General features: G+C 38.0%; 1 protein-coding gene across 23 annotated transcripts in view; it reads left to right on the forward strand.

Moving 5' to 3' along the window:
• The window catches only part of DST (dystonin), a 470,287-nt gene that overhangs the window by 408,033 nt on the left and 48,665 nt on the right, over positions 1-13,589 (forward strand). For all 23 annotated transcript variants that reach the window (XM_078055212.1, XM_078055192.1, XM_078055195.1 and 20 more), the window contains 4 exons: positions 6,030-6,149; positions 6,340-6,447; positions 8,252-8,470; positions 12,424-12,627. In XM_078055212.1, the coding sequence (XP_077911338.1) occupies positions 6,030-6,149; positions 6,340-6,447; positions 8,252-8,470; positions 12,424-12,627 (651 nt within the window). The remainder of the gene's footprint in view (positions 1-6,029; positions 6,150-6,339; positions 6,448-8,251; positions 8,471-12,423; positions 12,628-13,589) is intronic.

Below are 13,589 nucleotides of genomic sequence, written 5' to 3' on the forward strand. Positions count from 1 at the left end.
TTATTAGGACTGTCGTATAAATGCTAAAATTAGCCTGATCACAAACAAGTGGAGTGCTATGTCACTTTATTTTTTTAGGGGTCAGTAGAGGAAAAAAGTCCTTACTATGAAATTTTATTCAGATTATCTTGCAGCACTTGCACTCAGGTACAAAGGCCTGGACTGTTTTGCTCAGTTTTGTACTCTTTAAGTGAATCACATAATAAAGTTTTATTTTGAAGTTTTATTGTATATGGCTTGAAAGCTAATAATCCATGCAAAGAAGACCCTTGTACTTGTTTGTCATGAGGATTTCTTTTTCTACACCTGAAGCTCCCAAATTCGTTGAAATTTTTTTTTTTCTTTTTTTTTTTTTTTACAATTTTTATTTTTAAGTAATCTCTACCCCCAGCGTGGGGCTTGAACTCACAACCCTGAGACCAGGAGTCAAGCGCTCCACCGACAGAACCAGCCAGGTGCCCCAAAATATTTTTTTTTCTTTTTCACATTGATGAATTATTACTAATTGATGAGTAGTTCCATTTGAAATAAGTAACATCGTAAAAATTATTGAGCCGATTAAGATGGAATTTTTTTAAGAGGGAGAGGTAGGGAGAGACAGGAGGGGGAAAGAGAGTGAGAGAGAGAGAGAGGAATCTTAAGCAGGCTCCATGCCCAGCGTCCCTGAGATCATGACCTGAGCCAAAATCAAGAGTCAGACACTTAACCCACTGAGCCACCCAAGTGCCGCAAGATAGAATTTTTCATGTGGTTTTCAAGATTCTTTCTGGAATCCACATTGTTCTGATTTGTCCCAGTAGCAGAAAAAGTAATGAATGAATGAAAAAACATTTATTAACACTACTGTCTGTGAAACCATGAGCCCCTTCAATAAGTTTAATGAAAAATGTGGCTTTGCTAAAAAAGAATGTATAATATTATGGGAAATACAGGAAAAATAAATAATTCTGTTTGAATATATACATGTACACAGTCGTTTTAGAAGTACTGCCCTTATAAGGAAGCTCACGCACTCTGAGGACTAAAGCTCTGAATTTTTGTCTGGAACAACGTTCGCGTGTCAGTGATCCTCTTGAATGTGTGACACTTAGAGGAGAGTTCTAATCAGCAGGTAGGATAGTGTCACTGCTGCCCAGACAATATCTTCGTCTTAAAGCAGCCTGACTTTGCATCATTTTTTGGTAGATGTTGGTTTATATTCAGATTTTGTTCAGGTAGCATGTCTAGAGGTTGTTCAGGAAAGGTGTCTTAAGCCCTGTCTTCCCTTTCAGATCCTTATGCAGTTGAGTTTTTAAAGGTAAATGTAAAACTATTATTTTTACCCCTATTATATTTCTGGCTTGGGCCCATTATTCAAATGATTATCTAAAATTTTTTTCTATCCTGAACTGTTGACTAAAAGAAATTGACCTGCAAATAGCTTCAGTATTTATTTATTTATTTGCAAATTGATTTAACTCGTGTCGCAAAGGTGAAAGCAAAGGGGGTCATGGTATATAGAAAAAAACCCCTGTAATAATAATTTATAATATTATTATGTATTCTTCACTTGTATAATTTGTTATTTTTTCTTGTAAGATGGAAAGCATAACAACAGTACTCTCAATCAGTGCTATTCATATTTGTGCCTGGTTATGACTCGCGGGTTATTTCCTTAAAATGAAGGGAAGTCGGGGCACCTGGGTGGCTCAGTCGTTAAGCATCTGCCTTCGGCTCAGGTCGTGATCCCAGGGTCCTGGGATCAAGCCCCACATCGGGCTCCCTGCTCCAGGGGAGGCCTGCTTCTCCCTCTCCCACTCCCCCTGCTTGTGTTCCCTCTCTCGCTGTGTCTCTCTCTGTCAAATAAATAAAATCTTTAAAAAATAAAATAAAATGAAGGGAAGTCCACTGATAAGCTTGGCAAATATTATTAAAAAATAAATTATACCCCATGGTGATGAGGGTACAGCAAAACTCTGCTTGTGGGAGTATAAATTAGCACATCCTATCTGAAGGGCACTTTGGTGTAGTATATGCCTAAAAGAGAAAATGCGAACAGGAACTCACAGATGAGAGGTTATCTCTACACAGAACTTTTGTTGTTTTTGTTTTTAATTAACTTTTTAAAAGATAACTGTAGATTCACATGCAACTGTAAGAAATAATATAGGAATGATCCCATTGTACCCTTAACCTGTTTTCCCCAGGGGTAACATTTTGCAAAATTACAGCACAGGATCACAAGCAGGATGTTGACATTGACGCAGTCAAGATCCAGAACATTTCAGCACCACAAGACGACCTCATGCTGCCCTTTTATAGTCTCCCACCTCTACCCTCTCCTTAACTCCTGGCAACCACAGATTTTTCCTGCATTTCATTTCTAAAATGGTTGAGTACTTTTTAGCTACAGCCTCTTTCTCCTCTCTTTCTGGGACTCCAATAACATGAATGTTAGATCTTTTAATGTAGTTCCACAGGTCCCTGAGGTTCTGTTGATTTTTTTTTCCTCCAGTCTATTTTCTGTTATTCAGATTGGGTAATTTCTGTTCTGTCTTCTACTTCACTGACTCTTTCCTCTGTGCCCTTCACTGATCACATCCACTGAGCTTATTTGTTATTGTACATTTAAGTTTTAAAATCTCCGTTTGGTTCTTTATATAGCCTCTTTTCTTTGCTGAGACTGTTTTACTGCTAAGGTCTTCTCTAATTTTTCATTCATTTCAGCTGTGTTTGAAATTGCTCAATGAAGCATTTTTTATCATAGCTGCTTTAAAATTGTTGTCAGACAGTGCTAACATTTCTGTCCTTTAGGTACTGGTGTCCATTGATTATCTTTGTTTAGTTCCATTGGAGGTCTTCTTGGTTCTTGCTATGAAGTTATGAGTTTTGGGTCTTAATTAAACTTTCTGTTTTGACTGGCTTCCTCTGGCACCACTGGCAGAAGAAGCCAGGGGTGCTACCAGGTGGAAGAGATCCAGGTTCCCCGCTCAGTCCCTCATGGTACCTAATGGGGGCGCTCCTCAGATCTGCTGGCTGGAAGTGAGAGTTGGATGGACTTCAGCTCTCTGAGCAGCCTTTCCACCACCTCGATGAAGGTGACTACGTTAACCACTGAGCAGTGGTGAAAATCCTGACTCTCCACTAGGCCTTCCCTGACACCACCCTAGAGGAGACGGAGAGGGGCGATTCATTACTGCTTGTGGGGGGCTCCCCACATGATCTCCAAGACACTGGGCAGAAGCCTTGTTACTGGCCCATGGGAACTAAAGTTCCAGCTCCCTATGTGGTCTTCTCTGACATCCCCCTGCAGCAGTGTCTTCAGCACCTTGTCCTATTGGCTCATGAGGGTGAAAATCTAGGCCTTTCTTGGCATGAGTGTGCGTGGGACCACAGCCTCTGTTCTGTGGCATTTAGATAGAGTGGCTATTGTTTAAATGTTCTCTTGCTAGGGTGCCCCTTTCCTGGTCTTTTGGCTGAGAGAGCAGCCTTTTCTTGGGGTTTTGTCTGTGCCTCTGGGTGTTTCTGGGTTGCATTTTCTCCAGTATCCAGTCTAGGATATGTGAGGCAAGAAGAAAACCCGGAGAACTCACCACTTTGTTGTTCCTTGAGCGCCAGAATCCACAGCAGTTCTGCTCTCTTCTCTCTCCTTTCAGTCTTCTTACATATGTTTTGTATGCAGTGTATGCATGTATATAATGCCCAGGGTTTTTAGGTGTACTTACGAGGAACAGGGAAAAGTATATCTATTCCCAGGAGTCTGCGTAGTGTCGCAGAGTGTTTTAAAAGAATGAATTATTTTCCAATCTAGTTTCTTATCTCTACCCTTCTCTTTCCTCACTTAGTTATCCCCTACCCCCATCTAGATTTCCAGGTTCTCTTGAAAAATTAGAAGTTCTGGCAGTACTGGACTTGAATGCTCATGGTGTCTGTTTCCCATTAAGTCTTCCAACTAAGGCCACACCGTTGGTTACCACTTACCACTGGTGCTTGTGGGGGCACTTGCCCACTTTGCTCATTTATGGTAACTGCTTGCCCTGGGAGGCATTGGCTTCTGTCTGATGCAAGGTATCAAAAATATTCATGCTTTTTGACTTGGTAGTCACCTTCTAGGAATCTACCCTAAGGAACTAATTGGAGATGCCATCAGAGATTTCTATTTATTACAGGTTTGTTTATATAATAGCAGAAAATGCAGTGAGCGTAAATAAAAATATCCAGGTATGCTAGAATACAATGATGTTACTTAAAATTCACATTTAAAAGACTATGACATGGGAAATGTTCATAATAAATGAAAGAGCAGGATATGAAACTGTTTATACAACATTATCCCGAGCTTTTATAAATCTTTTTCAACTTCTGGAATAAAATTCACTAAAATACCAATAGTATTAACTCCAGGTTTTAATTTTCTTCTGTATATTTTTCTGTACTTTATGAATTTCTGCCATGAATTGTTAAGATCAGGAAAATAAAACCTCTTAAAATATTTAAGAATACTCTTTGAAGTGGTTTTTGCTATTATTAAATGAGATGTAAAAAAATTATATGTGAGATGTTTTGGGTATACTCTACATAAAGAAACATACTTTGCACATACGTTTATGCACACGTAGTATGGTAAATAAATGTGAATATTTCATGAGTTTTGCTAGGAGTCTTATACATAGATAGCAGAATGCTGCCCGCATAATCATATGGATTAAAATGATGGATGCAATGATTGATCCAGCTATTGACTTTTTGAGCTGTTCAATTTGAGTAGTACTCTTTTTTTTATTATTATGATGTTATGTTAATCACCATACCTTACATCATTAGTTTTTGATGTAGTGTTCCATGATTCATTGTTTGCGTATAACACCCAGTGCTCCATGCAGTACGTGCCCTCTTTAATACCCATCGCCAGGCTAACCCATCCCCCCACCCCCCTCCCCTCTAGAACCCTCAGTTTGTTTCTCAGAGTCCATAGTCTCTCATGTTCATCTCGCCGCTCCGATTTCCCCCCCTTCATTTTTCCCTTCCTACTATCTTCTTCTTCTTTTTTTTTAAACATATAATGTATTATTTGTTTCAGAGGTACAGGTTGTGATTCATCAGTCTTACACAATTCACAGTGCTCACCATAGCACATACCCTCCCCAGTGTCTATCACCCAGCCACCCCATCCCTTCCACCCCCCACCACTCCAGCAACCCTCAGTTTGTTTCCTGAGATTAAGAATTCCTCATATCAGTGAGATCATGTGATATATGTCTTTCTCTGGTTGACTTATTTCGCTTAGCATAATACCCTCTAGTTCCATCCATGTCATTGCAAATGGCAAGATTTCGTTTTTTTGATGGCTGCATAATATCCCATTGCATACACACACACACACACACACACACACACACCACATCTTCTTTATCCATTCATCTGTCAGTGGACATCCTGGTTCTTTCCATAGTTTGGCTATTGTGGACATTGCTGCTATAAACATCGGGGTGCATGTACCCCTTCAGATCACTGCATTTGTATCTTTAGGGTAAATACCCGGTAGTGCATTTCCTGGGTCGTATGGTAGCTCTATTTTCAACTTTTTGAGGAACCTCCATATGGTTTTCCAGAGTGGCTGCACCAGCTTGCATTCCCACCAACAGTCTAGGAGGGTTCCCCTTTCTCCGCATCCTCGCCAACAGCTGTCGTTTCCTGACTTGTTAATTTTAGCCATTCTGACTGGTGTGAGGTGGTATCTCATTGAGGTTTGAAGGAGAAAATTCTTATGATTACCAAAAAGAAGGCAACAGAGTTGGCTGTCCTAAAATCATTAATGCTGTCTTACACATCCAGTGCCTTTTAAGAGCTTATGTTTAAATACTCTGTGGGAAGTTCTCCTTTCTTTATGACTTTAGTCATCATCATAAACTATTTCAGGATGCCATGAAGAGATAAGCTCAAATTTTCCACTTGTGTGGTAATTAAGATATTTCAAAGAAATGTAGAGAGGTATTTTTCTGGCACCAGTGACAGGAACTTTCTGACCTAATTATTTATCTTTTGTTTAGTTTGACCAAGCAGCTGATGCCGAGTTATCCTGGATTACTGAAACCGAAAAGAAATTGATGTCTCTGGGTGACATCAGGCTTGAGCAAGACCAGACCTCTGCTCAGCTGCAGCTTCAAAAGGTGAAGAAGTGCATTTCCAATTATATCAGAATTACTTGTTAGTGTGGCTCCAAGTGTAGACAATGTGCTTGCATGATTTACTTTGCAAGACCCCTCTAGTGTAATTTGGTATTTTTAACATCTTTGCCTGATTGTTTTCATTTTAGTCATACACTCTCTCTTTTTTTATCTTTATTTTGGTAAATCACAGACATTCACCATGGAGATTTTGAGACACAAGGATATTATTGATGAACTTGTTAAATCTGGATATAAAATCATGGCCACATGCAGTGAAGAGGAAAAGCAATCAATGAAGGTATAAGCTTGTCTGTGTGACTGGTGGTGAGACTCTTGAATAAATGGCCTCTGTTAAGCTCTCAATCCTAGAGAAGCACATTTCCTTTATCCACAGCTGCCATTTAGACAGCTAAATCATTAGTTTTAAATAAGGCATTTTTCAAGCTTACAGAGTGACAGTAAAAGGAATATTCCTTAAGGGAATCACCCTGGGGACAATTTTTTCTAATAAAAAATTACTAAAACTATTAAGGATTGTGTCCTTGAATAACTGGCACACATTAAACATTCAATTAATGTTAGCTGTATTACTGACATTATTATCAGTATAAATTGTTACTATGTATGTCAACTCTTGTTTAAATGCTTCAAAATATGTGGTTCTCTCTAATGCTGAAATTCATCCTGTGTAAAATTTCAGTAAGTTGTATGGGAAAAACAATGAGCTGAATAAGGAAGCATCTAGTTTATGTATTTTTAATAATCCCTTTAAATTGATGAAAAACCAGCCACAAGTAAAAATGTTTAGTTCCATTCATATTCAGACATCTGAGCAGACTAAAGAAATTAATGTATATTAATGCTTCTGGTAGGAAAATAGCCCACAGCAAAAAAATGACACAAATATCTGTGCCTAAGATCACATTTTAGAGTATACGTTGCTTTTAAGGTACACCATAGACAAAGTAATAGAGTGTAACTGCATACTGATACTTCCTCTTCTACTTATTCTGGCAATTTACTTATTTATAACTTAACGTTTCCTTTATTATTTTTACAAGATCTTCACATGAAAAACACTGATAATGATGAAATAGTTTCTGTGTAATTCTGTGGTTTATTAGATTACTATGGTGCTCTATCTTCTGCTGTTGGTTTGATGTGAATTTATACCATAATCTAGATCACTGTGACCAGTCCACAAAATATAGTGTATAGTATAATGTTCCACTCTGATTCTAATATATGTGATTAATTTTGTTGACTAGCAGTTCCTCTTACAATTTCATTCGTGGAAGTTAGTCCTTATTTTGGGCTAGAAAGTAATGTTAATGTTGCTAGACTCATATGAGACTTGTTTTCTAACCTAGAAGACCTACAGGACCTAGAAGGATAGTTGAAGAATTTTGCTTATTATGTTTGGAAAGCTCAGTGTCTTATTCATACACACTTGAGGCTATTTATTTGTTTGTTTATATTTTCGGTTTTGTCACCTAATATTTGGAGGTGGGAGGAGGTTCTCTGTCATTAATCCCATGATTTTTGATGAAGACATAAAAATCCATTGGGTGAATGTATCGTAATTTATTAGCTTAATCTCCAATTATTGTATTTTTAAGATGTTTTCCACATCTTTGCTATTTTTTACATGTATATGGGAAAATGTTTGTTTTATTGTGTTAAGAACACAACATTAGCATATAGTAGAATATTATTCAGCCTTAAAAATGAAGGAAATCCTGCCATATGCAACAATATAAATGAACCTGAAGGATTTTTTTTTTTTTAAGTTTTATTTTTAAGTAATCTCTATACTCAATGTGGGGCTCAAACTTACAACCCTGAAATCAAGAGTCACATGCTTTCCTGACTAAGCCAGCCAGGTGCCTCTTGGAGGGTCTTTTTAAATTCTAATTAAAACGAACTTTTATACATAGAACTAGTTACAATCTAAATAGGCTTTAATGATTTATTCATTAAGCATATATTTGTTGAGCACCTGCTTTGCACTAGGCATATAGTGTGAGAAAAAACATTCTGGAGTACATGTGCTCTTTGGCCTGCTTGGCCAGCTAAATACATTTCATTCTCTTACTTTCTAGAAAAAACTAGACGAGGTGTTGAAGAACTATGATGCCATCTGCCAGGTAAACTCAGAGAGGTATCTACAGCTAGAACGGGCACAGTCCCTGGTTAACCAGTTCTGGGAAACCTATGAAGAACTTTGGCCATGGCTGACAGAAACACAAAGAATCATCTCTCAGCTTCCTGCCCCAGCCCTTGAATATGAAACTCTAAGACAACAGCAGGAAGAGCATCGGGTAAGCTTGATATTAAAGAGAGGGTTGTAGGGGCACCTGGGTGGCTCAGTCGTTAAGCGTCTGCCTTCGGCTCAGGTCATGATCCCAGGGTCCTGGGATCGAGCCCCGCATCGGGCTCCCTGCTCAGCGGGGAGCCTGCTTCTCCCTCTCCCACTCGCCCTGCTTGTGTTCCTTCTCTGGCTGTTTCCCTCTCTGTCAAATAAATAAATAAAATCTTTAAAAAAAAAAAAGAGAGGGAGGGGCGCCTGGGTGGCTCAGTTTGTTGGGCGGCTGCCTTCGGCTCGGGTCATGATCCTGGACTCCCGGGATCGAGTCCCGCATCAGGCTCCCTGCTCGGTGGGGAGTCTGCTTCTCCCTCTGACTCTACCCCTTCTTGTGCTCTCTCTTTCACTCTCTCTCTCTCTCTCAAATAAAATAAAATTAAAAAAAAAAAAAAAAAGAGAGGGTTGTATTCTCCATTAGAAGAGAATCATGATTGTGATGGGGGTTTTTAGCATATGTGCTGCCGAAGCGAGCACTGTCGTGGTGGTTTTTTAATGCAGTTTGATGCCCTACCTTAGGAGATTTTAGCAATATCCTATTCTGGTCTTCACAGTTGCTTTCCTCAGAGTTGCTTACCTGCTTTCCAGAGTAGCAGTGAGAACACTCATTGTGAATGTCATTAATTATATCACAGCTTTCCTAGAATATATGAAGTATAAACCATCCTGGTACAAAAACTAAGTTCCCGCTTTAAAATGTTAGAGAAATAAGCTTTTGAAGTACTTCCCATTTATGCATGTTGAATTGCTTTTAATTTACATATGTCGACTAAGTTTTACACTTCATATGGTATTGGTTGGAGCCATCTAGAATGTAAGCAAAGAGTAGAAATATATCAAAGCAGCATCATACAGACAAGACCACTGAGCTTGGAGGAAATGAACAATACAACAATATGTCAAAACACAAATAATGTAAAAGCTAGCTCAATGGAAAGGAAAAATGCTGAAGTACAAAGACAAGTTGTCTCTCCTTTGTTTTTCACTCTTTTGACGGTTTTTGCTCCTATACGTATATATGAGTAAACTCTCTAGTGTATTTACATCTACAAATGCATCATGTTTTAAACATAAATAAAATGGTATTATGAAGCCCTCATTTCAGCAGTTACTTAAATATTAATATTGCCTAAAATTTTGCAAGGGTTTGAGAGAGGGCTCAAGACTATCAGAAAAAAATCTGGGGTTCTTGCTGTTTATGGACTTATGAACCTAGTTTCTGTCTCCCAGATCTGTACAAATTGTACTCTGAGACTAGTGTGTGTGTGTGCGTGTGTGCATGCATGCACGCATGCATAGAAAGTTTAACTCGGTATATTACATCATTGTTTGAAGGACATGACACACTTCTTATTAATTTTGTTTGTTTACTTTTTTAATCTACTGGCATTGAAGAATATCTCTAAGTATTTGTTTACAAGAGCTTTAGTCAACACTTTAATGCAAAATGGAAATTTTATTAAGTTCTATCTACATCAGCAGGAGAAAAACTTAAAAATTATGCAGAATTGAATTTAATTTTAGTATAAAGGTGTATTTGTGGCAGAAATCCTGATGCCTATCCACTGAATAACTTCTAATATAAAATGTTCCATGGATTTCTTCTATTCTGAGGTGAGATTTGAGTAGCTATGTTTCTAGCATAATATCAGATAATGGAAAAGTTATTACTGAATTATTACTGAATTTCAAAACCGAGTTAATTTTCCCTTTTGAGCATAGTCTTTCAGCTCTCAAATTTACAGTTTCTTGTATAAAGGAACTACAAAACTTTGTAACCAAGTCTTCAAATTATTCAGCGAAACTTTTCATAGTATTTATAGCCTTCTAGGACAGCATTTCTTCTGTGGCGCCACAGCTGCATCTTCAGCTGTATTTGGGAAGATCTAGTTCATTCTAACCGGGAATGAAAAATGGCTCCAAGAGCCAGTTACTATCTGGTAGATATGTTGAGGTCACACGCTAGAAGTATCTCTAGCGTGACCGGACTCTTATGGCACTGTGTTGCCAAGAACCATTTTGTTACATATGAGGCAGAGGACATCTCCTACTGGGCCCTTTCTCCACACATACACCCAAGTAGACGTGTAGTACTACTAGACATCTAAAAAAGGAATAGTCTAAAAACGGGTCATCTCAGTACGTCCCAAACTAAGGTACGTCCCATGGTGGTGCTGCACAAATGAGATCTACTTAGATGCTAGGCAACTCAGGAAGTGTCAGCAGAGGTCTCTCATTTTACCTGATAGTCTTTTGATAACTCAAAGTGTAAGCTGGTTTTACAACCATGCCTTGTAGCATATTGAAACCAGAACATGTGTACACATTCCTTTTTTGTGAGATTGTCTATTAGCTGATATTACAATTATTATCTCCATTCTGTAAGGTAGCATGAATATATGATCTAATAATATGAAAAAAAATAAGAACATCTCAGTCTGGACCCCTCAGGAGCTAGATCGCAGACATGACCCTCCCATGTTCTTATGTGCAGCAGGTTAGATTTGGACCACCCCGTTCTTTTATTTTAATTGAATTTATGTTTATTTAGCTCTTTTTCAAGAGTTTTGAAACTACCTTCAGAAAAACTTCAAAAATGGTATTGGGGATTGTTGATGACGTAGTGTACCAACTTCCGTAACGGTTTTCAAAATAATTTATATGACTGATTTTAGTGAGTATTTTAAATAAAAATCTAGAGCTGTGTGGCCATCTTGGTGATTCTTCTTGATGAATCATAGAAATGAAACTATTTGCAGGAGAAGATTGGTGGCTTTTCTCTAGACTATCTTTCCTGAATGTAATTTCTCTCAGAGAAATTTTTGTTGGGGGCTGGGTAGCAAAATTGGAGATATACCTTCTGGTCAGGGCAAGGAACTTCTGCTTAAGGAACCTAATCCCTAATGTGGTACAAGTGGAAGGCTCCTTAGCGCTACAGGGAGGCTAGCCTCAGGGAAAGCTGGAAGCAAAGATGGATGTGGCTTTGGATTTGGCCCGTGAAAAACTGCTCAGTGGAGGCCCTGGGTTCCATGAAGTGTAGATTTGTCTCCCTAGAAGGAATGGGGCTCCACCTGGATTACACACACACTCATTTGTATAAATACCATTATATCTCTTGATTAGATGACATCATGCAAAATATGTCATATGTTTTTCTTTAAATGCACTTTACAAGTAATGCTCAGTATATAGCGGTGTCAATCAATCTGATAGATTGATTACCCTGTAGCCTTTAACATTTTAAAATAAATACAGATAGATTCATTCATATGTATATATCATACATATCATATATGTACATAGAATAGATTTATACTTAGGTATATATAATGTAATACATATGTACACATCTTGTATTGTTTTAAATATATATAATTACAATGCCTTGTGGGCTTATATCCCCTTAACTTAGCTTTATGTATAGTTTTTTTCCTCTCTGCATTATGTCTACCCTCTGCTGAGCTTCTTTCCTTTTCCTTCCTTCTCTTTCTTCCTTCCTCCATTTTAAATTTTTGCATACCTCCTGAGTATACAGAGACACCAAGAGTTATAGCTTGGTCTCTATAGGTTGGGGATATAGTGATTTCATAATCCTTTTATGTAATATGACCCTTGCCCAAGTGTACTGCTCTTGATGGGAAATGCATAACGAACTGCGATTCATTATTTCACTCAACCGGCATTTTTGTGTGTTACCCTTAGAGAGATTTTGACATGACCAGACTGTTGTTTATTCTTTCTGTCAGGGGCATCTCTTGCTGGCAAAGAGCAGCATGAGCCATCCTGTGCTAAATGCCTTGTGATGGGGAGGGTGTTTGGAGTTTCTTGCCAGCTGGATGCATTGGGCATGTAGACAGCTGTAATATGGAAGCGTGACCCTGAGATACTGAGAAGCTGTTTGGTTTGTTATAGCAACTGCGAGAGTTGATAGCCGAACACAAGCCTCATATAGATAAGATGAACAAAACTGGGCCACAGTTACTGGAATTGAGCCCAGGCGAAGGCTTTTCTATCCAAGAGAAGTACGTGGCAGCTGACACCCTTTACAGTCAAATTAAAGAGGATGTCAAAAAGCGAGCCGTGGCGTTGGATGAAGCTATTTCTCAGTCTACTCAGGTAATCATTTGCACCAGAAAGATGATTGAGCTCTTCCGAACAGAAGAGCATGGAAACACATTTTCTTGGATCTCCTGATTAAATTTCAACCAAAATTACTTCACTACGTTAAATCTGACTATGGATGTTTTGGCCTCTCAGAGTGGTATTTGGCTGGTCCAGTCCTTGTATTTCTCTGCCTGCTTGTAGATACAATACAAAATAATTTTCAGTGACTTAAGAAACATACAGTTGTCATCACTGTCCAAATATTTAAATAAGTGTCCATCCAGAGTAGAAAAGAATATTTGCCTTTGGGAGAGATAGAAGAAACTGTTATTATCATTATTAATGAGACACTCCCAAGAGGGCAATAAGAAGAAAAGACTGCATGGACTGAGTAAGAAGGAAAAAATATAAAGTTGGAAATTGATGTTTTTCTTTTTCAAAAATACTTTTTTTCAAGACATTGAATTTGAAATTACCTACAGATTTTCCATTTTCAGAGTTGAGCTTTAATCATTAGATACACTGACATTAGAATGGTCCATTTTCTGGAATCCTGTGTGATGATTCCTTTAATATTGAGGATAGTGTAGAACCTGGGCCTGAGCGAGTTTTTATAACTTTGCTTTATTGTCTGTGGTACCTTCCAGACAAAACTTTAAAATGCTTTCGTGAATCTGATTATGTGTTTGACCATGAATGAAATTCAGACTTCTATTACAATGTCAGGGAGGCTTTTGTTTTTGTTTCATTTTTTTAACATTTTTCAGTTCAGGAAATTTATAACTTAAGAAATACCTTTATTCTCATCAAAAATGCTCTTGAGTCTTACACTTAATAATACAACTTTTTAGGATACCAAAGTAATGAGTAAAAACAAAACAGTTTTGATAAAAAAAACACACAGATTATTGGACTTAATTCTTAAAATTCACTTGAATTATGATAAAATGAAGCAACGGATAAGATGCTGGTAT

This window comes from Halichoerus grypus, chromosome 9 (assembly GCF_964656455.1).
Source record: "Halichoerus grypus chromosome 9, mHalGry1.hap1.1, whole genome shotgun sequence".
Lineage (NCBI taxonomy): Eukaryota > Metazoa > Chordata > Mammalia > Carnivora > Phocidae > Halichoerus > Halichoerus grypus.